Source organism: Rhipicephalus microplus, chromosome 2 (genome assembly GCF_043290135.1).
Source record: "Rhipicephalus microplus isolate Deutch F79 chromosome 2, USDA_Rmic, whole genome shotgun sequence".
NCBI classification, from domain to species: Eukaryota; Metazoa; Arthropoda; class Arachnida; order Ixodida; family Ixodidae; genus Rhipicephalus; species Rhipicephalus microplus.
Genome location: NC_134701.1, coordinates 247,149,771 through 247,174,406, shown reverse-complemented (window position 1 = coordinate 247,174,406; position 24,636 = coordinate 247,149,771). Strand labels below are relative to the sequence as shown.

Below are 24,636 nucleotides of genomic sequence, written 5' to 3'. Positions count from 1 at the left end.
CAGTCTCATTCCCCGCCACAGCTAATTTTACGCAGTCTATATATACAGTGCAAGCCCATGCCGTCCCTTTCACCAATCGTTTTTTCTGCGCACAGCCCGAAACTGGAATGACCTGCCCACCAACGTCGCCACCATCATCGACACTCAAGCATTCAAGCTGCTCATCAGTGCCATGCCTTCATAACTACCATTATATTATTAGCTTTCCTATTACCCACTCCCTCATGAAATATACCAACCGGGACCTTTGAGATAATAAAATGAATGAATAAATGAATAAATGAATGAATCTAGACGAGACTAGTGTTGCTGAGACGACGCGCTTAGGCTATAATTACCTATAACTTCTTTATAACTGAAGAATAAATAATTCATTTTCCGCCTCTGCGGAAGACAATAGCCCTAACAGGTAACCAGGAAGTCAGACATCAGTCATTAGGACCATGTTACAGATGATGTAACCAACTGTTTCTGGCGTAATTATAATTGTTGCAAGTATGTGCGAAATGCTCGTTACAACCTGATTTTGTTGCGTTCCACGAAGTGTGTTCATAGGCTTTCTCTGGTACGCTCGGTGAGGAAAATGACAAGCATACAAATATGGAGGCCGCTTAAAGAAAGAGAAAGACTGTTGTGATCTCCAGTATCCGAATTGTTTAGCTTATGTATCACAGGTAAAACGAGTACTTTGTATACAGTGAGCTGTATCAGTTTTTGTGTAACCTTCACCAGGCTGACGGTAGACCTCGGAGGTCAAGGAAATCACACTTAGAAACTTGGGGATATATATACGAGCGTACATTTCATTACATTTGTAGTTCAGTTGGTAAGTGGAAGTGCAGCTTCTCCTGTAGGTTCGAACACGTTATGTCAAGGTGCCATGGATGCATCTATAACGCCTATGGGGCTCGGTGAGTGCCGGGCGGGACTGCTGCCATGGGTGAAGGCCCCCTGGGTGACGTGCCTTGGGGTCCAGCGCCTCGTCCCATCGGACGCACGGGTGCTTGACCACCGATGGGCAACGGCTGATTGGCTGGAATTCCGAGTCGCTGTCGTAACTCGCGGACGCGCTGCACTTCGACGTTGCTGCATGTGGTGGAGGTGTTTGTAGGAACTTATTGAACCACGTTAACACAAGGTATAGGTCACAAGGCATAGGTTGCACAAGGTATAGGTCGACAGAAGCATGTCGTGCGACTGCTAATACTAGTCCCCAACGCGTAGAATCAACCATGTTTCTTTGTCAATCTGAGGCTGAATTCACTAGCCTATTCTGTTGATTGATTGATTGATTGATTGATTGATTGATATGTGGGTTTTAACGTCACAAAAGCACCATATGATAATGAGAAACGCCGTAGTGGAGGGCTCCGGAAATTTTGACCACCTGGGGTTCTTTAACGTGCACCCAAATTAGAGCACACGGGCCTACAGCATTTTCGCCTCCATCGAGTCTATTCTATCGTATACGTGCGTGTTCCTCAATAGGTCTCTCGGCTACGCTGATAACATGTCCCACGTTGGGATTTGCGGAAATATTGTCTAACGAATATTTTAAACTTAGGACATTTTCGCGGATATGGGCCCTTGTTCCGCAATAAACAACGTAGTTATAGTAGTAAACAAGAACAAGTAGCTCAGAGGCACACTTTATATAGTTGACACAATGCCACATGACGTATATCATTATACTGGAATACCGAATATATTTGATATCCAGGTGCGGATCAAAGGCAATTATGACAGCCACCTTACGGGAAAACGATGTGCAATAGAGGTTGTATGAACAAGTATATAAGGTGTCTCGATAGTAGGAGTTATATTGGCCAAAGACACCTTGTAATCTTTGGCGAGCTGGTTTGAAAGGGTATACATTAATGACGTTACGTGGTGTCATCCGTTATACAGTACAGAGTAATGAACTATATCAACCCCTCCATCCAGTCGAGGTGCCAATTTACTTCATTTGCTCACACTCACTCTCACTCTCTCTCTCTTTCTCTCTCTCTCTCTCTCTCTCACACACACACACACGCACGCACGCACGCACACGCACACGCACGCACACACACGCACACGCACACGTGCACACACGCACACACACGCACACGCACACACACAAATGCTACCGAGATAATAAAAAAGCGGGAGATATAGACAGCCTCGGAGAGTCGGTTACAGTCGTTCACAATGGTAACTATTGACCTGGTGGTCAGAAAAAGGACGCAAACACACAAACAAGCAGAACGCAATAACACGCGCATACTCACAGATCTTCAGGCAAAAACTCTATCATGCGGTCCTGTTCCAATCGCCCTTGGTCCAAGTCGGACACTTCGTCTTGGTAGCTGCAATGAGTGAATAATAAAGCAGGCCTTGAGCGTGTTTATAAATTAGAACGATGTTTGCTCGATTCATGACGAGGTTCATGCGCAGACTGCGCCGTGGAACGGCGGTGATGCATCGTGTGCTTACCAGAGTATCTCCTCGAGGTCCCTGGAGGGTCAGAATGAGTGACTGTTAGTCACACGTCTGCACTGGCTCAGTCATCTTGCTAACGAGGAGACATCGTACGGGTAGATTATGAGCATTTCAGTTTGATTAGAACGAGATGGGGGTTTCATAACATGCTGATGGTGAAAACGTTCGAAACAAGAAAAAATGCTATGCCGAAGTTATACGAGTAAAATGTTCATCACGGGCGCGGTTGAACACATGATTTGCCGGAGAAAGTTCAAGCATCCCTCTTACCACAGAAAAACTTTTCAGTTTTGCAGGTAAGTATGGTTAAACGCACAATTTCACATAATCTGTGTAGGTTGTAAACGGGGAAAGTTTCACGGTTTGCATAAATTAGTGGCTCATAATACGTAAACATGGGCACATATTATGACTTATTTGTTTCTTTTTTGGTGGTTCAACCATGGAAAGTACTTACGGCTTCCTGTAAGGATTGCTTTCAAATTTCCTGTGTTATGAGAGCACAGAGATGGTTATGAGACCACAAAGGACGAAACTCGCAGTCGTAAATATTCTCGATACCACAATGGTGTATACTTACTGGAACCGTCCATCGCTGTCGTGAGAACAAGAGCGCGCGAAATGTGAATAAAGAAACGGAACCGACAAAAGAGAATGTTTTTTTTTTTGGTCATCTCCTAAAACAAAAACAATTACGCGTAGTCAAAACTTACGGGTCAAACTTTGCCCGTCTGTAAAACATCAAAAATATACGTGGCAATATGTCATTCACAGCTAGATAGCAAGTCAAAACATAAATAGATCGGGTGTATATGATGACGTCAGTAAGCGCGACACAACACCCAAGTGTTCATGGAAACTAAGGGACTATACTTGGTGAGTCATGACATGAGAAATGTCCCACACTTGAAAAGGTGGCACGTTCGCAGGGTATGTCCCCCTGAATGTGAGTTAACGTTTGTCTATTGGTACATATTCAAAATAGCACGGGCCAACTATCCCTTCAGGTGGCCTGGCACATCACAAGGTTGCCAATTTTTGGAGTTAAAGCCAACGTATAAAAAAATGTTTTCTGTAATCGAGAATACACCAGTTTTCGAGATGTCGGCATGAAGCGCACCTTTCAGATTGGAGGTGGGTAACTTCCGGCCCTCCGCACTCACGATGTCAGAACACCCCCCTCTCCCCTTTTGTCACTGTCTGCAAGCCAGCACGACTATTTTTTGTTTGTTTGTTTGGTTGTTTCACCCAAAAAAAATTTTCGATTGTAACCTATGTTTGTAAAGTGAAACCTTGTGGCACACGTGGAAAAGTTAAGCGTTTATATTCCAGCATTTTTACGTTACCTTGAATTACCATTCGCCGAATTCATTATAATTGCCGACAAAGCGCCCCCCCCCTCACCCTCCATTGGCCATGCAGCCTTCACCTGGTCGGCTTCACGTCTCTCGGCCCTCGACCTCACAAGGTTGCCTACCTCTGCTTTAGGCCACTGTTCATGTCTGCAAGCTTTCTCCTATTTTGAACATTTAACTCCTTTATACAGCTGCCTCGATGACTCAAACAGTAAAACAAATATTGCGATTTTAAAACAATAGTATTTTTCTTTTCATAGCTTTATATTTCTTTGAAGCATGTGCATAATATTACGAACACCAAAACAGTGTCATCAAACGAACGAAAACACTGAATTATCACTGAGACTTGCCCGCAGAAAGATTTTCCCGGTTTTTCTATTATAGGCAACGTGTTATATTGAGGTGAGTTGAAAGGTACCGGAGTTTTGGCCCGGTGCATTCGTTTATAGCATCGCGTACGTGAATGAACTTATTTTTTGCGACTATTTGCATTCAGCATTTATTTCTGCGTGGGTGTACTCTTTTAAAATAGGCTATAGATGAAATAGGTTGTTTTCTCATATCAATCATCGGTTTAGGGAATCCAACTTGCATAAATCTGGGAAATTTATCGATAAATGGCAGATTTTCTAATCAGCTGAGCTGCACGTTATGATTTCCGTAGTTCTGAAGAAAAAAAATGTGCTGAAAGTGAGATTCATATGAACATAGTTCTGAGCGACCTTTTGCTGTTGATGATGATGAAAAACATTTATTATAAAAGAGAGAAGAGAGAGGTACGGGGCCAAAGCATGACCCTATTTTGCTGTTCGGCTTTGACGATTAGGAGAATGACAAGTATAGCGGCGCAAGGCTTGCTCTTGCTGTACTTGAATACGCACTGATTGGAAGATCGCAAGCACACACGCAGAAACAGGTAAATGATTTAAAGATGCCCTAAACCACTCGGCGTTCAAAAAAAAAAGAAAGTGATCACTTTCTTGCACTTCAAACAGGTGCTAACTCCACCTTATGGCTTGTTTGTTCATTAAACAGGCGTCAAATGTTAGAATTTGGCGTTAAGTCGATTAGGACGTTGCGCTTTTTGGCTACACGCTACTGTACTCGATTGCGCAGTCGAAAACACACGAAACTATGTGAACTCAGTTGATCGCGCTCAACGCCCAAGCGAGATAAAACGACAGTAGAACGGGCACTCGACTGTCGGGCAAAGCAGGTTAGGAGACAAACGACAACCAATGTACCTGCTACACGAACCAGTAGAGAGCTTATTTTCTCATGACACAGACTGCTGGCGTCACAAAGTCTCCTCCACCTCACCCTACAGAAAACGCTAAACTGCAGGTGAGGACTATGGGCTTGTTTGTTTGTTTGCTTATTTGTTTGTTCCTTTTGTATTTGCAGTTGGTCTTTCGGGGCGCTTTCAGAAAACGAAGGGCAACCTTCGACTGCATTTATTTCCCACGCTTTGTGCACGTTTGCTTACAGTACAAAGTACTATAGAAGTGACATGAAGCGTCAACCCCACGCATTCATCATACTTTTTTTTCATGCGCAAACATCAATTTGCCAGCCCTATTCTGTGCCATACTATAATTAGTTCACTCTAAAGAAAGAATCGTAGCGGTGCTTACCTCCACTTATACGGACCAGTGGGCTGATTGGCAGCAGCGCTAAAATGAAAAAAAAAACATTAATAAAGATTGTGCGTTAGTTGCTCACAAAACCCTCAAGGAGGGATCGAGTACCTGGGCGCGAAGCTGATGCTCGTGCCCGACGTCTTGTCGTCCGGTGGAGTGGGGCTGTTGTTTTGAAAAATAAAAGTGAGCACGTGTGCGTTATCTCATCTTTTGTCATTTGTGGACAAACAAGCATGCGTAATCTAGTGTAATTTTTTATTCCCAGTGATGGTGTTAAATATGAGAGGCATATTGGTTTTATTACAATCTGCTGCATTGTGCGATTTGAGGCAGTGTTTTTTATAGCGACGACCGTTATGACACAACGAAAAATGTCACGAGCGAGTATCTTAGATATGTGTTCATAACTGAAACTTGTTTAGCCCCACCAAATAATAATAATAATAATAATAATAATAATAATAATAATAATAATAATAATAATAATAATAATAATAATAATAATAATAATAATAATAATAATAATAATAATAATAATAATAATAATAATAATAATAATAATATAATAAAATAATTATCATGTATTATTATTATTATTATTATTATTATTATTATTATTATTATTATTATTATTTTTATTATTATTATTATTATTATTATTATTATTATTATTATTATTATTATTATTATTATTATTATTATTATTATTATTATTATTATTATTATTATTATTATTATTATTATTATTATTATTATTATTATTGCCCCGCCGCGGTGGTCTAGTGGCTAAGGTACTCGGCTGCTGACCCGCAGGTCGCGGGTTCGATTCCCGGCTGCGGCGGCTTCATTTCCGATGGAGGCGGAAATGTTGTAGGCCCGTGTGCTCAGATTTGGGCGCACGTTAAAGAACCCCAGGTGGTCAAAATTTCCGGAGCCCTCCACTACGGCGTCTCTCATAATCATATAGTGGTTTTGGGACGTTAAACCCCACAAATCAATCATATTATTATTATTATTATTATTATTATTATTATTATTATTATTATTATTATTCGCGTACACGTCTTGTATGGTGCCTCGCTTGAAGACGAAGAGAAGTACCCCAAAATTACTCAGTATGGACAAGCAGCTGCAACGAGTAACCACAAGCAATGTCCGCATCAATCGAACACACTTCAAAGGCGCTTCAGGTGCTACGGTGGGCTAGACTGAACGAGAATAGAAACACTTACATAGATTCTTCGACCGACACCCCCTCGTACATGTAGTCGTCCATCCGCATCAGATACTTGGAAAGCTTGAGAATGACCACTATTGTCATCGAAAATAATAAGCAGACAAGCCACAGGGCGAACCACACACCATTCTGAAAAAAAAAAATGAAATGCTTTAAAGCTCGAAATAAATATCGAGGGAGTGAAACAGTGTGTAAAGAAGCTACGAGGTTGACAAGAGGTAGTTTGAGATACGCTTCAAGGAGGATATTGAAGATAAAATTGGGGTAATTTTCTCGAGTGCATCACAGTTATAGCGCTAAACAATAAAGATGCGTGAGGAAACATGCGAGCACGGTGCACGCTGGTGTACCCTCGTTGTGTTAACCGATTTCCGTCGCGTACAGTCATTTTCTGGCTAGCTCATACATTAACGAGCCTATTCGGGTGCACCTGAACCCGAATTCAGAAATCTGCCCGAGAGCGTGGGCAGAGTAATCAAAAAACGAAAGGTGGGATTTGGCATTTCACTTGTTAGAAAAAACTACGCCATGAATGCAAAAAAAAAAATTGAAATGAAGTGGTTACGAGGTTCTGGTGAAGGCCTGCGATTGGTTCCCGGCTTTTGCGGTGGAAAGGGGAGAAGTGAACAGTTATCTAAGTGCAACATCAGTAGTCTGTCAAATAGTATGTGTAGGCATAACCTTGCACATTTGAAAAGTGGCGTGATATGCCTGGCTGAGAGAAAGTATGGGACGTAATTGCCCCCCCCCCCCCCACTGATATTCTAAAGGCGGAGGCACCCCCTTCCCTTCATATCAGTGCGCAAGCTTATGCGCTAGCCTTTGGTCGAGTGGCTTCGCCGTTCCGTGACGTCACATGGCAGTGATGGTGAAGGCTCCATCAGTAATCTAAAATACAGAACACTGTGTTTGAGCGAACTTGTGCCCGGAAAATGAAAGGTCAGGTACGTACAAGCAATTTAAACTGTACACTAATAGTGACGAGAACAGCATCGGCCGTCGAGTAACCTGATTCTGTGGTAAAACGCGTCCACATTTATAAATGTGGCATCAAAGGTTCTAGCCTTATCGCTGGTGCTCGCGAAAGCTGTCAAATAAATTTGACTGTTCGCTTCTTCTCCGTAATCTTAACGGAACATTATCAAACAGCTCAAACATTGCACCATGTTTGCAATTAAGTTTTTTTTTTCCGCGCACGACCTTGGGAATAAAGGAAAAAGGTGGACCGACTTTCTGTCTACCCTGCCCCCTTTTTTCCTATGTTCACGCGCTCAAAAAACTTGCAAATATGACTACGCATCAACTGTCTCAAGCTTCCACTCTTGGGAATTGCACCATGGTCTGTGCCGAGCACTGATAACAGTTTTCTAATGTGAAATTCGAATGCATCAAAATCAGATAATAAACGCGCGTGGCGATGTGTTCAGCTTGTATACTTGGCTGAAGTTTTCTTTTATGCAAAAAATTGAACAAGGGACTCTCCTTTGACAACAAGTATACGTCAGACGCACGTGAACAAAAGTGTGTGTCTGGATTATTATTTTCATTTTTAATCTTACAAGGGCAGTCACATTAGCCAATCGCCACCTGGGTTTACGCCGGTAACATTGTGTTCAAATATTTGTGCAGAAACTGCTGCGCCACTGCCCATGAAGTACGGGGAAACCCCGCAGTTTGAGCGCTTACCAGGTTGGCAATTATAGCATAGCAGAAGATGTCGAAACTTTTCTGGTAGATTGTGCCAACTCGTAGGCAGCTGCCGACGAGAGCGTAGAACTGGACGCAGTGCACGAAAAAAAGTACGCGCTTTGTTAGAATAAGAGGTCGCTGAACTTGAACTTTTATTCAAGAAATACAAACAAAGTTGACCTTACGCGATCAGTCAGGGACTGTATGTTGTTTAGATAAGTGCCCACTCTGGCCTTGATAAAGTTGTAGTGGTCCTGGGAGAGGGGAGTGCGTACGTATACATGGCTATCCTTCTACATGGTAGACCGCAAGTAATCTGTTTTTGACCGAACTTTTCATTCATTCATTCATTCATTCATTCATTCATTCATTCATTCATTCACTTATTCTCGAAGCTGAAGCCAGCTGTGGCACATGACTTAGTCGGGGCTCAACAACATGTTCTGGCACAGTCTTGCTCGTTCAACGTGAAATAAAGGGGGAAAGTTTAAAAGCAACATACTTCACTGAAGCACAAAAAATACGGGCACCATTGGGGCACAAAATTAAGACAGAACAGAAAGGGTGTCAATCGCATCAGTGACGTATGAACGTAGCAACCATGCATGCGCACATGCCGCCTGCTTATGTCGCTGATGTTCTTTGAATGAAGTTTGTTGCGAGCGGTGCCACTTCTGTTGTCCTTGATTTTGCTTCATTGATGGTACACGTCTTTTCGCATTTCAGTGAGCATGTACCAATTACCCCAACATGAAGTTTTATTAAGTTACTTATGCTCGGTCTACCCGGGAAACATAGAGACGCTTATATTTGAAAGTACGAGCCAGTCCTTTGTTTTTGTTTTTCATTGTCAAAATCCGCCATCTTCAGAATGCGGCTGATGTATCAAGGAATCGAAACCACTGCCTTGTGTGTAGAAGCCAGACGCCTTCGGTGATGAGCGCGGACTACGTCCGGAGCCGACGTTTCGACAAACTGACTTGTGGTCATGGCAACATTAACAGCGGGTACAATATATGCATTTGCCGAAGACGACTCGAAGGCCAAAGCCATCCTGAGCAGATATAATGATCATCCTAATCTTCGATTATGATGACTGCACTGGAATGATTTCGCCGTCTGTAAAGTCCACCCAGAGGAACAATTAAGAGGGTGATAATGAGAATGATTATCAAGATGATGCCTACACCAGCTGGCTTTTGTTGTCCGGTCCTCCTCGAGGAACAATCAATGTGGTAATGATAATTATGATGAGTTGTGTACTATTGACGAATACGTCGGCGGTAACTTTTCTCATTTAATGGGGCATATAAAGCTTTCACCTTAATTACCGTTTTTCTTAGCAACACTTAAGCATGCGTAAAATTGCAGCAGACTTCGCCAATTGTTTTTTGTTCTGAGCTCGTCTACTGCAACAGCTCAGTCAACGTGATTGGCTTGGCAGATTGCACTTCCCCAGAGAAGCTGGATGAACATCATTTATATGAGTTATAACACGTCCACTTTAATGATCTTTCAATTAAAACACGGGCGACGAAGTTAAAAGTCAATTTACACGTGTGTAAGGAGGCGTTACCCCTACAAGTGATCGGCGGCTTTCCCAGAAGAAGCGAAAGTAAGATGTGGTGCGTCATTTTGAATCTCTCGTCGAATAAATTAAGGCAAGTGTCTGCTAGATCGTGTAATCAACCACACTTACTTCGTTCATTTGATTGCTGAGTTTTATCTCCATGGTGCCCCAGCAGTCGTACAGCGTCTTCTCAGCCTGCCTCCATTTGGCCACGTACGCCTGCAGAAGGTCGTCACAAGTTGTTCGGTAACGGTGTTGACGTGCGTCAATCCGCTACTGTACTTGGTTAGCATAATAATGGTAACATCTGCTGTCTTACATGCCAAAACTATCAAATGGTATTGAGGCATGGCGTAGTGGATGGCTCCAAAAAGTTAGACCACCCGTGGCCGAATTCACGAAATTTCTTTTGTAAGAGCGCTTTTTATTGATCAGCTGGCTTCGTTACAAGATATGTTCTGCATCGTGATTGGCTATTCATCGACAGACATTTTGAGCCTAAGACGCCTTTGCGATTACGGGTCCCGGTGTTATATAAACTGCACTGCCATCGCACACTACTCGGACCTTCAGCATTCCGCCACTGGTGAAATGCGACCATCGCGCCTGGGACTGAACCCGAAACATTCGGCTTAGTAACCTAGCATCTTAACCACTGATGACTTTACCCCCTAGGAAGACTACTTTGAAAAACAGGGCTGAGCTAGTTGGTACGTATTCATTCCAAAAGACAGGGCGCGCAAACACGAACACCAGAACAGCTGCCATCAAGCCAGATAAGAGTTCTGCCTCAGTAAAGGATAAGGTTGAGCGAATAAAAGGCAAAAGGTGGACTGACCGTTTCGTAGAACACATCAGCGAATTGAAAGATTGCTGTACGAGTACATTAGATTTTCAGTAAACGGAAATCTGTTGAACAAAACTGCTGCCTAAATAGAAGAACTACCTGTGATATGCTTGGTTTCGTACTTGTATTCTGCTCGCCCGTTTATTTCTCGGTAAACTGAACGAAAGTTTCCCCGTTCCTTCAGGTTCTATGTAGCTCATAAAGTAGGCCTTATACAGCTGCGGCCTATACTAAATTAGACAGACAGGACGCTGCATCAACCTGTGATTATTGACACTTAGGAGACCACTAACCGAAAGCTCACTTTCTAACCTTTCTTTAAAATTGTCGCGAATGTAAGCGCACGCCAATATTCGATGTATCGACAATTTTCTACGAGAATGCGAATGAAGGACACATTTGGTGATTGAAACATAGCTTATGAATAATATTGACAACGCATGCGGAAGTCAACCGTCGATTAACCTGCAGAAAGATGAAATCGAATGTCTCGACACTTATCTTTTACGTAGACACACACACGTGCCAGATTGACAGGTCCACATATTTCATGATATACGCGTATATAAGTTGTCGTGATTTTTTACTAAACTGTCATTGTGAGCGTCTTCAGTAGCTAGTAGGCGTTTGTGGCGTCCATGTTTCTATGCTTTCTTTTTAGGGGCGAAGCTCCTTAAAGCGGTACCCATTCGTCTCTCGTAGTAGTAGTAGTAGTTATAGTGTGTAACCAGTCTTACATTTTGGCCCCCAAAATGGTGCTGGTGAGAGATTTCATCTGTGCGTTGTTGAACAATACAAAATTGGCAGCGTGCGCGTTAACTAAAAGCCGAATTCTCTTGTCTCTCATTCCCCCTTAGCAGCCATTGGCATGTACATTGAGCACTATCTGAAAAAAAAGGGTTGCTAGGTTATACTCGCTGGGCGTAACCTCCTTGGTTTTAGAAAGGTTTAGCGAGCGTTGGGCCGCAGTGCCATGAATACAGTGAAGTATATACCGTGAACTCGAGGTGGTTAAAGGTGGTAAGTAGACACGAAGCGCAAGCCGTAAGAAAGTGTGCGTGTGCCTCCTCTCGTTCAGTCCTTGGAATGTCCGCTGGATGACGCTGCTTCTATATGAGGAATATATGATGAAAAGATGCGAGATGGTGGTACTTGGAGTGTTGAATAGGTGGACGAACGGACACACAGACAGATCCATGGACGGACGCATGGATGGCTGCACGGGCAGATGGACGCATGGACGGGCGCAGGGGCGGATGCATGAACGAACGCAGGGAAGGATGCACAGATGAACGTGCGGACACATGAACAGACGCACGCACGGACGGGCGGATGGACGCACGGGTGGCCACACAGACGCGCGCATGAATGGACGGAAGCAAAAACGATTGGACGGACGGATGCTTCGCCCCACTCTCCATCATTCACTCCGTGGATATGCTGCCATTTTTTAAGAATAAATACAGACTACTTGGTTCACACTGACACTAGTGTCGTGTTCAGTTCTGCTTGTTTTGTTATATTATGTCAAAAAACCGTGTATATTACACTACTTACTGTGAAAATGAAAGTATATGTAAAGTACAGTGACTTCTTTGCGTTGGTGTGAAATATAATTATCCTGAGTTTCTTGCTAAGGGTGGCACACGTGTGCGAAACAATGATAGTATAAATGCTAGTATGAAACAATGAAGTCGTAAACAATCAGATTCAAAATACCGAAGAGCTGTTCGCTTGAAAATTTTATCTTGATAACGTAATGAGCGTCGACAGAGCATACCCCTTACTTTCAGAAAGGTCCCCGCTACAAACTACGTCCTGTCAAAATGCATCTCACCTTCGCACTGACGATGTTGTTGATAGGACCTTTACCCTGCAGAGGAGGAATGAAAAAATGAAAGCATTAGGAAAATGTTGAACTTTCTTCTGCAACCAAAATCTACACAATGCGCTCTTCCACATTCATGGGCATAGTTTCACATGACCAAGATCGCGGCCTGGACAAAAAGTATGTAATTAAGGTCTACACAGGTAATACCATACTTTGTTCTTCCGCGTAGACCACACTTATTCTGGTTTAGCAATGCTATAGGGAACGCACGGTACTTCTAAAACCGCTTTTATCAAGGCCAAAGCCTTGGATGTGCACACGAAACGCGAAAATTGGCCATAGCCATTGCCGCCTCTCAGGGTCGGGGTCAACACGAGCGATGCAAAAGAGATACCATCATCATATGACGTCATAAAGATGTCACATGACGCCAGACTTTGTGACGTCATCGTTACGCCATACTATGAAGCCATCCCACGATATCATCGCTTTGCGAAAGGTTTGATCGATTATGGAGGCTGTTCAAAAACCAGGTGACGTACAGAAAGCTTGCAATCACTCTTAACTTGGAGGCAGTGTAAAACAATTCTAAGTGCCAAAAGCGTTCGGGCGTGGAGGTTCATTATATCGACGGAGCATAGAAAGAAGAAGAAAAGGCTTTCGTTAGCACAGACTATTCCAATCGCCTTAGGCTAATGCATAAGCGACCCCTTAAGATGATTTTTTTTTTTGGAAGTGCGTGTAAAAAAGCGAGCTCGTAAATCTCTGAATATTGTCTATATCATCATCAGACGGACTACGCACACTGCAGGGCAAAGGTCTCTCCCATGATCTAACAATCAACCTGGTCTTGTGATTTCTGTTCCCTCGTTATACGTGCAAACTCTTTAATCTCATCGGCACACCTAGCTTTCTTTCTCTCCTCACCCGCTTGCCTTCTATGCGAATACATTCAGTTACGTTTAATGGCCAATGGTTATCCTGCCTACGTGCTACGTGCACCACCAATGTCCAGTTCTTCGTCTTGACTTCAACCATGATATCCTCAACCCCAGTTCATTCCCTGACCAACTCTTCTCTCCTCTTGTCTCTTTAAGTTACACCTATTATTTTCTTTTCCATCGCTCGCTGCGTCGTCCTCACTTCAAGCTAAGCCTCGAATATAGCGTGCGGTCAGTGCTTCGTCGATATGCTGACGCTGTATCGGACCCGTAAGCGCCCGCCAGGACTCTTCACGACAGTATGTGTGCTCGTACCGTGTCGGTAGTTAGCGAGTCACTAAGTTTTTCCACGGGTGTCGCCAGGTCGCCAAGGTCTGTTCCTATCAAACCCTTCCAGTCATCGCTGTATCCTCTAGCACTGAAAGCCGTCCCGTTTATCAGCCTGTACAGGTATTTCGGCGGATTCTGAAAAGAAAAGAGGAAAAAAAGATAAGGCATCGCATGATCACAGTACTAACTCCAAAAATCTATAATCAGTAACGTCTTTTGTGATGGCGTTCTTTTGATCGTTGTATCAAAGATGCCACAAAGCTACAGATATTTTATAAGTCCGCGAGACATTTAGGCCCGTATTCACAGAACAATCTTGGTCGTAGCTCAAGTTGGCCACATGTTTCTGTTCTTTAAATATGAATTATAAGAGTACAAAAACGTTTATATGAAATATATATGAAGATTGGTTCGTGAATACTGGCCTGTTTTGTTCGTCAAACATAATAGAGGAACATTCGAGGTAAATATAAGGTTGGTTGTGAATACGGGCCCTAATTTCTACGAAATATTGAGACACTGCTATTCACGACTTTTGAATCTATTCTAGGTAAGCGAGGCTATAGTATTAGTATGAAGAAAAAAGTTTCGCGGGTCAAAGTTCTTTATTTTTTGTACCACGAGAGGGTCGTAAATAGACGTAATTTAATGAAAATCAAATTTTGTGCAATACCTATTAACCAACCAACAAATGAACAAACAGGTAAACTGACAAATGAACAATCAAACAAACACATGTAAATGGCCTGACAAAGCAAGCACGCTTTCTCTAAAATGTATTGTCGAATTCATTGGAAACATAGTGATGAACAGCATCTATTAATTTTGAATGTTGTGAAACTTCGGCTGGAGCAACCAAGTATACCGGAATGTATTTCGTGTAAAAAGAATTGGAGCTGTAAGGTTAGATTTGTTCGTCAAAAAATATTCTGTAAAAAAGAACGTTAGGAAATAGTTTCAAACAAAAGATTGGGGAATTTTGACCCAGGGGCCACATTCTCAATGATTTTAGTTTGTCAGTGTTTTTTGACGTTGGCTAACGAGCTTCAATAACGAATTCCCAACAGCGCAAACGAGAAAAGAAAATTTGAAGCAGAAGAAAAATTAGCAGTTCGAACGCTAAATTATGGTTGATGTCATCTGGTGCGAACAGGTTAAAGTAAAGGCCTAATGTACTTGAAATATAGTTGAATAGAACGTTTTACTCGTATAGTTAACATTCAAGAGACTCGTCATAAAGCTAACAATAAACGAAGATTTAGGATAGAAATAGAAGGATGCAGCGGACCTGCTGCTTTCTTGCTCATCCTCCGATTAGTCAGTTGCCTTAGCTAATATGTGCGGCGTCGTTATCAGCTGAATAATCTCCTTAACTAAATATCTATCGTTAAACATTTTTTGTGAATGATAGCTAAGGTCTCCAATGGCTAGCCCCACAGTCTTTTTATCTCTCTCCTCATCCACAGCAGAATGCTCTGGCAGAATATTGGTACTAATACGTATATGCTTGTATACTCACGGCAACTAAATACGCGGTTTCAAGCGTCTTCAGGTCCGTGAGACTTGTAGACTCCAGTAGTGTTTTGTTCTTTGCACACGTCCTGCATCAAATATTACAAGTATTGCAGACAACCCGCTCTTAAGACCTTACTATCACGCAAGACCAAGTATGTGACGAGTGGTGTTATTCTTTTAAATCCATTTCATACACTAATAGCCATAATTTTAACAACTCTTTCGGTTAATAAATGGTTAAATTTCGCACCAATTGTGCAACGCCTCGTTATACGCTTTGCCAAAATAGTGTAAGAAAAAACTGTATGAGAATAATGAGCAGGTTTTAAAAATATGAATTACCAAGTGCTTAATTTCACTTCACGATTATATTATATATTTGTTATTTTTTACAAGAACATATTACACGTGTATTTTTGTTCTTCATTCCCCGATTAATGAATTCGGTGAACCATTGCGAGCCTAAATTGTCACTTAAATTTTTATATTAAGGAGCATAAAAACGCAAGTCACAATCGACGTGGGCGTTTTACATGAGCACTGTGCTGGGCTTCATAGTGGTGTTGTAGATCTCGATGGCCTTGAAGTTGTACTCCGCTTCGTGCGCGATTTCAGTGTCTTCGTCTGGATGTGCCACGAACATTGTGAGCACCACCTGTAATGACAGTTTTATTAAAGCGTTCGTGAACCTCCTTTCAAGGTGAACTTCGATTAACCTCAGAATCAGAGTTTCAGTTCCACACCAATGAGCTTGCGCAAGAGTTTTTCGTATCCTTGAGGGTCTATTCCCGTGCCATCGGCACAGCCGCACCTAACAAATGGGACACCTGCCGCACGCACGCCTATTCGTGACGCTCTGTCACTCTTCGCTTGCGTGCGGCAGGTGTCCCGCTCCTTCACCCTCTGCCTGCGCGGGACAAGTGTCCCGCCACGTTCGGTGTGCGGTAGTGCGTGGATAGGCTCTTAAGAACGATTGGAGTGTCAGGGGTCTCTCTTCTCTTGACCTTAAGCATGCGTGATGAGATGTCATCACTCTCTCCTATTGAGATTTATGGGCACGAATAAGCCCGTTGTGTTGGAAGAGTGGAGCATGACGCTACAATGCTTCGATGCGAAAGCGAACGAGCGCATCGAGGCACTACATGACGGCACTTGGGGACAAGAAGCGCATCTTATTTAAAACACCACTTTTGTCGTACGTATACTATTGGCCAATGGCGTGCAATCGGCCGGTCGACTACAAACAGCCTGCGCCGGTAGCCCGTGTGTGAAAATAGGGTGTCTGAAAAAACAAACACCAAGCCTCTTCTCGTGAACTCCCTTTGCCGTGCACGACGGCAAGGTTTGGCTATGATATACATAAAAGTTCCTTCTATCCACAGGATGTGTTTTTTTCACGAATCCCGAGGGGTAGTTCTTAAAACTTTTAAAGCGTGGACTGGCGAAAACCCGTTGCTAAAATTTCTGCACCGTAGTAAGCCTGTGGATGCCATGTGAGTGTGTTTGCGGCTGATACACCATGCATTCGCAAACTTGTGCAGCCGTACATGTAATACCATGTCATTCAATACACCTTGCTTATACCTTTCTTGTGTAAATGTGCACAAGGCATGTCAGATATTTCAAGGTAGCCCCTCAAAGGCGACGTTCACTCACGTCATCGAGGAAGTTCAGCTTATTGGTTGAGTAGGGCTCGCATATGTACTGCTGGGAGATGACACCGCCCATCATAAACAGAACAGAGGACGGCGCCATGACAGTGCTGAAGAGCCACATGAACAGCGTGCTCCTGCGAGACCAAAGAATATACACGGTGACGTACTTAACAATCACGAGTAGCTTGCGTGTTTCAGCATAGGAGTTTAGCCATAGTGCCGCATCTTTACGAGCATATACACTGGTGGTCGCGTATTCACATAACGATCTTACACCAGAACATTCGCAACAGAAGTTTTCACCTAATGCCGGAGTTTGACGCATCATTCATCTGTCTGACAGGAAAAAGCACTACTGTGACCCATATTTTCAAACAAAGAAATGTGGTGGCTGACAACGCAGTCAACAACTGTAAGAACGACAGCATTTATATCATCAAGAACGAGAACAACAAATGACATGTAAAGGTACAGTTGCTGCAGCAAGTTCACGCCTTTAAATGTGGTTTTTTTGTTGTTAATGTGAAGTTTTCTTTGCCTTCACCCAAGAAGCTACACGTACCTGTTCCGTAGATATATCGGCGCGTGAAATTGATCTATGGAATAGTTTAGGTTAGGCTAGACTAGACAAGGTTAGGTTACGTTCGCTTCAGTAATGCAACGAGTTAGGCTCACGGTAATCTTAGCGCATTAAAAGCAACTATAAATGTTTCTGACAATCTCACCAGTCATATTTCAACCAAATTATTAAGGCAGGCCTGCACACTGCTTGGGTTAGCGGGTAGGATAGTTTCCCCGTGTCACTTGCTCCTCACTCCTCTGCTTAAACTATGCTCTAACATGGATCGCATTAATAAGACGCTGCTTGGCTCAGGTAGCAGGAACTTGCATCTGAAAGCATGTAACTAACTGTCAACCGTTGGATGAAATATGCGAATTCAACATACGTAGTTGATTGCGTCATGTACGACAAACCAACGCAAATTTGGTAACAATGGCAATCAACGAAGACGTAAGTTGACACAATTACTCTTCATAGTATTAACTGGTAGCCTTTTCATCGTAAAACATTACAAAGCTAGTGATGATGATGCCCGTCCCCTGTTACTGTGTTGCATACATATCACAAAAACTAAACATTTACCAGAAAGCAAACTTATGGTCTCTTTTAGAGCATGAGTGCTTCTCGATTAAATATATTTTAATTGTTTTAAAATACTTTACATTTACGCATTCAGGAGAACCCAGTTATGCTGGACCGTAGAGCTTTAACTTTGAAGAAGCGTCTAAGCAAAATTATAAGGCACGGTCAAACGTAGTAAAATATGAACGCCGGGACAAAGCGTCGACATTTCCTATAGAGCACAAAAATTCTGAAATATCATACACGACAAGCAGGACTCCGCACTGGTTGGAGATGAAGCCGCGCTTGTTCGGTGGTATGTCCGGGCTGTGGACGAGGATCCCCAGGCCAAAGCTTACGGCTGCGACGGATTCCAGCATGATTGCCGCCGTGGACGCTGCCTTGCTGTACTCTTCCCTGAAAAGTTCAGTTTCGACGTTCTTTCAGTCGCTGCATGAGAAAAAAGTTTTATAGAAGGAGAGAGAGGAAAAAGAACAAAAAAGCGGAGAACAATTATGAAGCTTTCTACCAAACTTCAGAACACCGTCGCAGGGTCATGAGAGTACGCAGCTTAAATCTAGTTAACATCGTCACTGTGTCTAGGTATTCAGCACACGGTAATTCATTTGTAACTCGTACTTGGTGCCACGATGATATTTTGTTTGTGCGTTTTGTCATATATTTCAAGCGGCCTCGGTTTACCACATTACGTCATCGCAGAGATTGATCAGATTCAATGGCAGATGAAAAAAATCATCATGAACCATACATCCGTACTATATCTTGTGGTGTGGTTATAAGAAGCTCACCCGGCCCCAAAAACTCCATCGTACGGACTCAGGCTGCCAAGGATACCCATGCTTGTAACGTTGGGGTAGTGCGTTGCGAGTACCTTTAAGAAAAGATATACATGTTTATTGCTTCCGAATAAGTGTGTGCCTTAAATGCACAAAACTGAGCAGGAAACAGTAAATGAAACTTTCAATGTTCCCGAAACTTCGCGCGTGCTATAGTTACTTTTAAAGTGCCGAAAATTCATTGATAGTAACCCCCCCCTCCTACGCACCCATAAAAAAATGGCGAACAATCAGTTAAATGGATAATACCATAGGCAAACGGCTTAGAAAGCATCACTCATTTGCAGGCTTTTTCTTTGTCATAGCCAACCCCTACTTTGCCAACTATACCTATAAACCGTTTTGCGATCAGCTTTATTGCAGCACAAGCACACCTTACCAACTTATAGCTATTAAAAATATTTTCCCACTCAAAACAAAAGGAAAATGCGGCCAGGATTCTTAAATAATCTTAAAATCCAAGCGGCAATTCAGATTTTAGCTCAGCATATATTGGGAATGTATTGAAGGATAACTGAGAAGCACTAAAGCTAGATTGCCCCGAACATGAAAGTCTTTGCTAAACTATAAATATGCGTTTAACTTCCTAATTTAGCGTGCAACTGCGTGAGTTGAATTTGTTGGCAGCAGGGGACAGTGGGCCAAATACATCACAGCGCTCACGTCCAACTTTCTGAATACACAAAACACGCATCAATCTGCATGATGAAATTTCTAGAATTAGGCCTGTATACACGATGCGAATGGCTGTGCTAAAATGATCAGCCAAGGGTTTGTAAATTAGTAAATATGGAAACATGCGACTCCCCTATCGAAGTATGCTCGCATTACAACTCGATCGGTGTGAACTATTGGCGCGTTTAAGTTTAGGGGCCCTGTTCAAAGGTCCTGCTCGGAGGACCTGTTCATTGATCCAATATGCGAATGAAAGTTGGTAAAAGTCGTTTCGTTCACAAGACAATGTAGACATTTTATCTCCTAGCGTGCGGGTACACTTACAGCCGATTCCAAGAAGTTTATTTTCTTGATCCTCCACAAGTCGTTGCGATCTATTTCGTCGAATTCCGTCTGAATAGGGGAAACTGGAGAACGAGGACAGTAAAATAACGGTCGGAACACGAAATCGGAGGTTTGCAAGCCTGACTTATGGCAGCACATATCGGAATAAATGACGAACACGAGTGCGCACACACACACACAAACACACACATAAAAACACCCTCAAAACACACACTCTCTCTCACACACACACGTGACCTTGTTTCATATTTACGCCTTTTAGTATGATAATTTTGCTTATGCAAATAGATTTCTGCTATTTGATATGGTGCCTTGGGCATGCTTTCGCATATACAAATCGATTGCTGCTTTTTTTTTATTTGGTGTCCTGGACATGGATCTTTGCACTAGTCTCTCGTCACGTGCAAAAAAAAAAAACACAGGTGTAAAAAGTTACTACTCAAGCGATTTTGTTGCAATAAAAGTCAGTTGAAATTCGGCGCTGGAGTCGCCCTTTTGTGTTCGCGTTGTTCGTCGTTTCACCTGGTGTGCGCTGCCGCATGCCATAAGGATAAAGCAACCAGCCCACAAATACAATTGGGGCAGTAAGATCTGACACTTGAAATCTACACACATGCTGAAAGAACAGTACCATTATGAGAGGGGCCGTCGTGGGTGACCACGGATTAATTTAGGCCACCTCTTTCTGCAATTCACGCACTTGAATAGCAGGAATTGCATTTTATATTGTAATAAGTCTGTTATGAATGATATTATTGGCATTGTTATCTTATTTCTGATTGGTATAGCTCAGACATTTACTGTATTGTTTTTTTTTTTTACTTCTATACTTCTCTGTATGTCCCTTTACACTGTTCTGCAAACCGGAGGTTGTAAAGTAAGCTAAATAAATGAGTAAACCTTGAGCTCTACCCAAATACTTACGCATCAGGAAGTTCTCTACAGAGGCATTGAACTTTTCTTGGAAGTCGCTATAAATTGTCTGCGTCACCTAAGAAGGAGAGACAAAAACTCACACATCAAGTTTTAAATACTCCCTGACCCGCTATGATATTATCCCGTTGTAGTAAATATTTACGAATCAAACAGCCTGCGCCAAAGTGAGTCTTTAGTCCATCTTTCAATGGTCTACACTTTGCCTCACAAAAACATGCCACATTAAGCGCCGAACGCAGGATGACAATGCTGATCTAATTGGCACATATTCATTTTGAAAGAAACGGGGCTTGAAAACGTGGACGCAAGAAGGAAGCCAGGACCCTACGAACGCCTGTGACGCCAGTCTATCCCAACCTCTCCACCGCTTCCTTATTCTCCTTATATTGACGGGGCACCTGTTCTTTCTTAACGCATACATTTTGTCACAGCACCTACCCCACCACCCACTCTCTCATTCAACGTCCCCCTCTCTCTCTCCTTTGTTAGGATGGAGGAGAGAGTACGAAACGTAGACGCACTAGCGCTAAAGAAGTATCAGTTCTGTTCTAGCCTTGAGGAAGAAAAGTCAGCTTGACAAAACGTCGGTTTGACACAACCCTCGTTTAAAGATTGTTCAGTGCTAACCTTGTTAGGCGTTTGTGGCATCCAGTCTCCCTTGTGTCCATAATCGCACGCCTCGTTTTTTTATACTGCTTAAACACAATGAGTTTGCGTTAGTGCGTTTGCTGGAAGCAAAAGATACTGAAATTATCGTTCTTAAGTGCATTCGTTTAAAATTAACACTTACCAACTACACAGCTCCCTGATATTCTGCAAAATTATCACGCTGTCTTAAAGCGAAGCAAACACAATCATACGGCCGACTTTCAAGTAGCCGCTTCTTTCTCATGCGACATAAAGTCTCCTTATTTCACGGAACAATGCACGCGAAACAAGTCTCTTTGGCTACAGAAAACTATACGGAGGTAAAGCGTGCCTAACTAAGACCATTTAAAGAAAATTATGCAAGTGCACATTACCAAACACGTCGAATTAGGCTATAGGAGACAAGGCGACAAACAAGCTGAGCTAGTTGGTTCGTATTCATAATAAAAAGGCAGGACATGTAAACACGGACTCAAGAAGGAGGTCCGAAGACCACAAATGTCTACCAACCTTAGTAGGCGTTTGTGACGTCTTCACTTCCCTATTGCGTCCATGCTTGCATGCCCTGTCTTTTAAAGTGATTAAGCGCAATGCAGAATACCACAATACTTGAAACAACTGGGAGACTGTGCGTGAATTGCACTGAATATAAAAAAAAAAGCATTCGCTAAGTCGAGTAGACATAGGTCAATAGTCAAAGACACTCTTAGGATTGGTGTGCTGAAAACTCTGACGCAGCTTTGCTGTCTTTGTAAACAAATTGCTCGGAATGTTATGCAGACCTTTGCCTTTCCATTTTAATTTGAGGGTTTTTTTTATATTCATTGCATCTTCTTCAGCGTTGCTAAAGTTTAATAAGGCGATGTTTTCGAAAAGCGGAGAAAAATAAATAGTTTTCAGTCTTTGCTTACAAAAACACAATCCCAGAAACATCTCTTAGGGGCATAGTTCATCATTCGGAACCAATAAAAATTGGCGAGATATATAACTCATTTCCAACGCCTCTTCAGTTCTGTTCTGTAGATTTGAATTTAACCTGTAAAAATTATGAGGCGTCATTTTGTGAGTAAACGGTAATTATAGTTGCACACTGAATTCTGTTATGCACTGTAATTAAGCAATGTGTTTAACATGCGTCTACTCACGACACATGTATACACGGGCTCTTAAACGGTCTTTCACTTGTACATTGTATTTTTGTTGTATTCACCAGTTTATCTATAGTTATGAAGTATATTTGACTTTTGTATTTTGTTTATTTAACATACCTCCTCCGCGTATTGCCAACACAGCGTTGCAGGTTTCTTCGTGACCAAATGAATAAGAAAAAAGTTTACCGTAAAACATTTTTGTCTTAAATATTTTTAAACAACATATATTAGAGCAGCCGCGCTCAATTGTAATGCAAGTTCGTTTACTGAAATATACACTAAATTGAACGTGAGTGTTCAGCCTTAACATGCGTTATCTTCGTGCAGGTTTACGTACATCGACGATCTTCAGCCTGGCTGCTTCAGCCTCGTCCACGTACCGCTTGCAGTCGTCGTCTGATGCGCACTCCTGAGTTTTCGAGAAAGTTTCAAAAATCAAATAACTTACGTAGACATTGTAGATGCTAAAATAGTTTTGCGAAAGAGTGATACGAAGCAAAACCGTAACTATGATCGACAAGAATGATCGGTGGACAAGCCAGTGCAGCGTTTTCGGCTGTGTTCAGGCTCTCGAGTGATTCGAAATTAAACTAATAGATAATGAACATACATTCTGATCAATTCGGTGCACAGTGTATGCGGTAACGCAGGTCTGCACTCGATTGCTACGTCGACGCGGATAGTAATATAAACAAACCAAGAAACGTGTTCTTAAGACCAGTCAAGGATGCTGGACAGTGCCACGCAGTCTTTATTAACGTAATAACCTGGCAGTTAGGGTTTCTTAACGGCGCCTGATGAAAGTAATTGCATGACTGGAAAAGCTCTCGCCGGTCGTGCAGCTTTTAAATGCGAAGCATTTTTTAGCGAACTTCGGCGACTTCGAGCGTATCTATCTATCTAGCCACCCACGACTTCTAGCTCTCCTGGCCGTTTCGATTAGGGTATCACTACCAAACGTGGTATGGCATAACATGACTTTATGAGGAACATAATTCACTAGTCATAACATGAAAATCATGACATGTGTGTCATGAATGTCATGATTTACATTTCATGGTCCCGCAGCTCTTGCGGTGGTTTTGTTCACATGACATATTGCAAAACTGGTATGGTATGACATGATTGCATGGCAAACACAAGCGACAGACCCTAACATGAAAATTATGACGTGTGTGTCATTAACAACATGACTACATGCCACGGTTATGATGAGCTGGCGGCTGTTTTGCTAGCTTCCCTTGTACAAATTTTGTATTACAAGACGTGAATGGATGACGAAGGTATGATACTGATGCAAACATGATCATTATGACATGCGTGTCATGTAAAAACATGACTACATGCCACACTGATGATGCGCTCGTGGCTGTTTCGCTAGCTTCACATATGCCGAATATGGTATTACGTGATGTCGATAAATGACGAAGGTGTGTGACTGGTGGAAACATGATAATCATGAGAAGCGTGTCATGTGAGAACATGACTACAAGCCACAATCAAGGCACCAATACATTTCGAGGTGACGCGGTGCACGTGCTCGCCGGCGTTCATTTTGTTGCGTCACGCCGGCGTTGCCACGCCAGGTGCCAGTTCTGCCATATTACTCGCAGGTGCGCGCCGCACTGCGTTACTTTGACACATGCGCGTTTCAGGGCGTCCGGCGTCCCTCCATAACGAAAAGATGGAGCCGCAGTGTTGTCTGTGTAGCGCATCGGCGCGAAATGCAGCATGTCGCATTTCGCGCCGGTTACCGCGCCTGGCGTCAGACTATAGAGGACTCGCGTTTTGCTAACGTATAGCGTCA

General features: G+C 42.7%; 1 protein-coding gene across 4 annotated transcripts; it reads right to left on the bottom strand.

The window, feature by feature from the left end:
• Positions 1 to 789: 789 nt before the first annotated feature.
• LOC142775961 (uncharacterized) lies at positions 790 to 23,954 on the bottom strand. Of its 4 annotated transcripts, XM_075878595.1 has the most exons (22): positions 23,167 to 23,954; positions 21,019 to 21,085; positions 20,074 to 20,156; positions 19,027 to 19,109; positions 18,482 to 18,634; positions 17,096 to 17,228; positions 15,973 to 16,094; positions 15,444 to 15,525; positions 13,910 to 14,059; positions 12,660 to 12,695; positions 10,105 to 10,194; positions 8,591 to 8,659; positions 8,403 to 8,492; positions 6,712 to 6,845; positions 5,588 to 5,641; positions 5,474 to 5,512; positions 3,195 to 3,212; positions 3,062 to 3,076; positions 2,939 to 2,968; positions 2,476 to 2,496; positions 2,271 to 2,348; positions 790 to 1,086 (listed from the first exon to the last, which is right to left on the bottom strand). In XM_075878595.1, exons 2-22 carry the CDS (start codon positions 21,020 to 21,022, stop codon positions 900 to 902), a joined length of 1,671 nt encoding a protein of 556 aa, XP_075734710.1. In that variant the 5' UTR covers positions 21,023 to 21,085; positions 23,167 to 23,954; the 3' UTR covers positions 790 to 899. The 4 variants fall into 4 exon arrangements, with proteins under 4 accessions (XP_075734710.1, XP_075734717.1, XP_075734724.1 ...); XM_075878602.1 differs by lacking the exon at positions 8,591 to 8,659; XM_075878609.1 differs by lacking the exons at positions 2,476 to 2,496; positions 2,939 to 2,968; positions 3,062 to 3,076; positions 3,195 to 3,212.
• Positions 23,955 to 24,636: the final 682 nt, after the last annotated feature.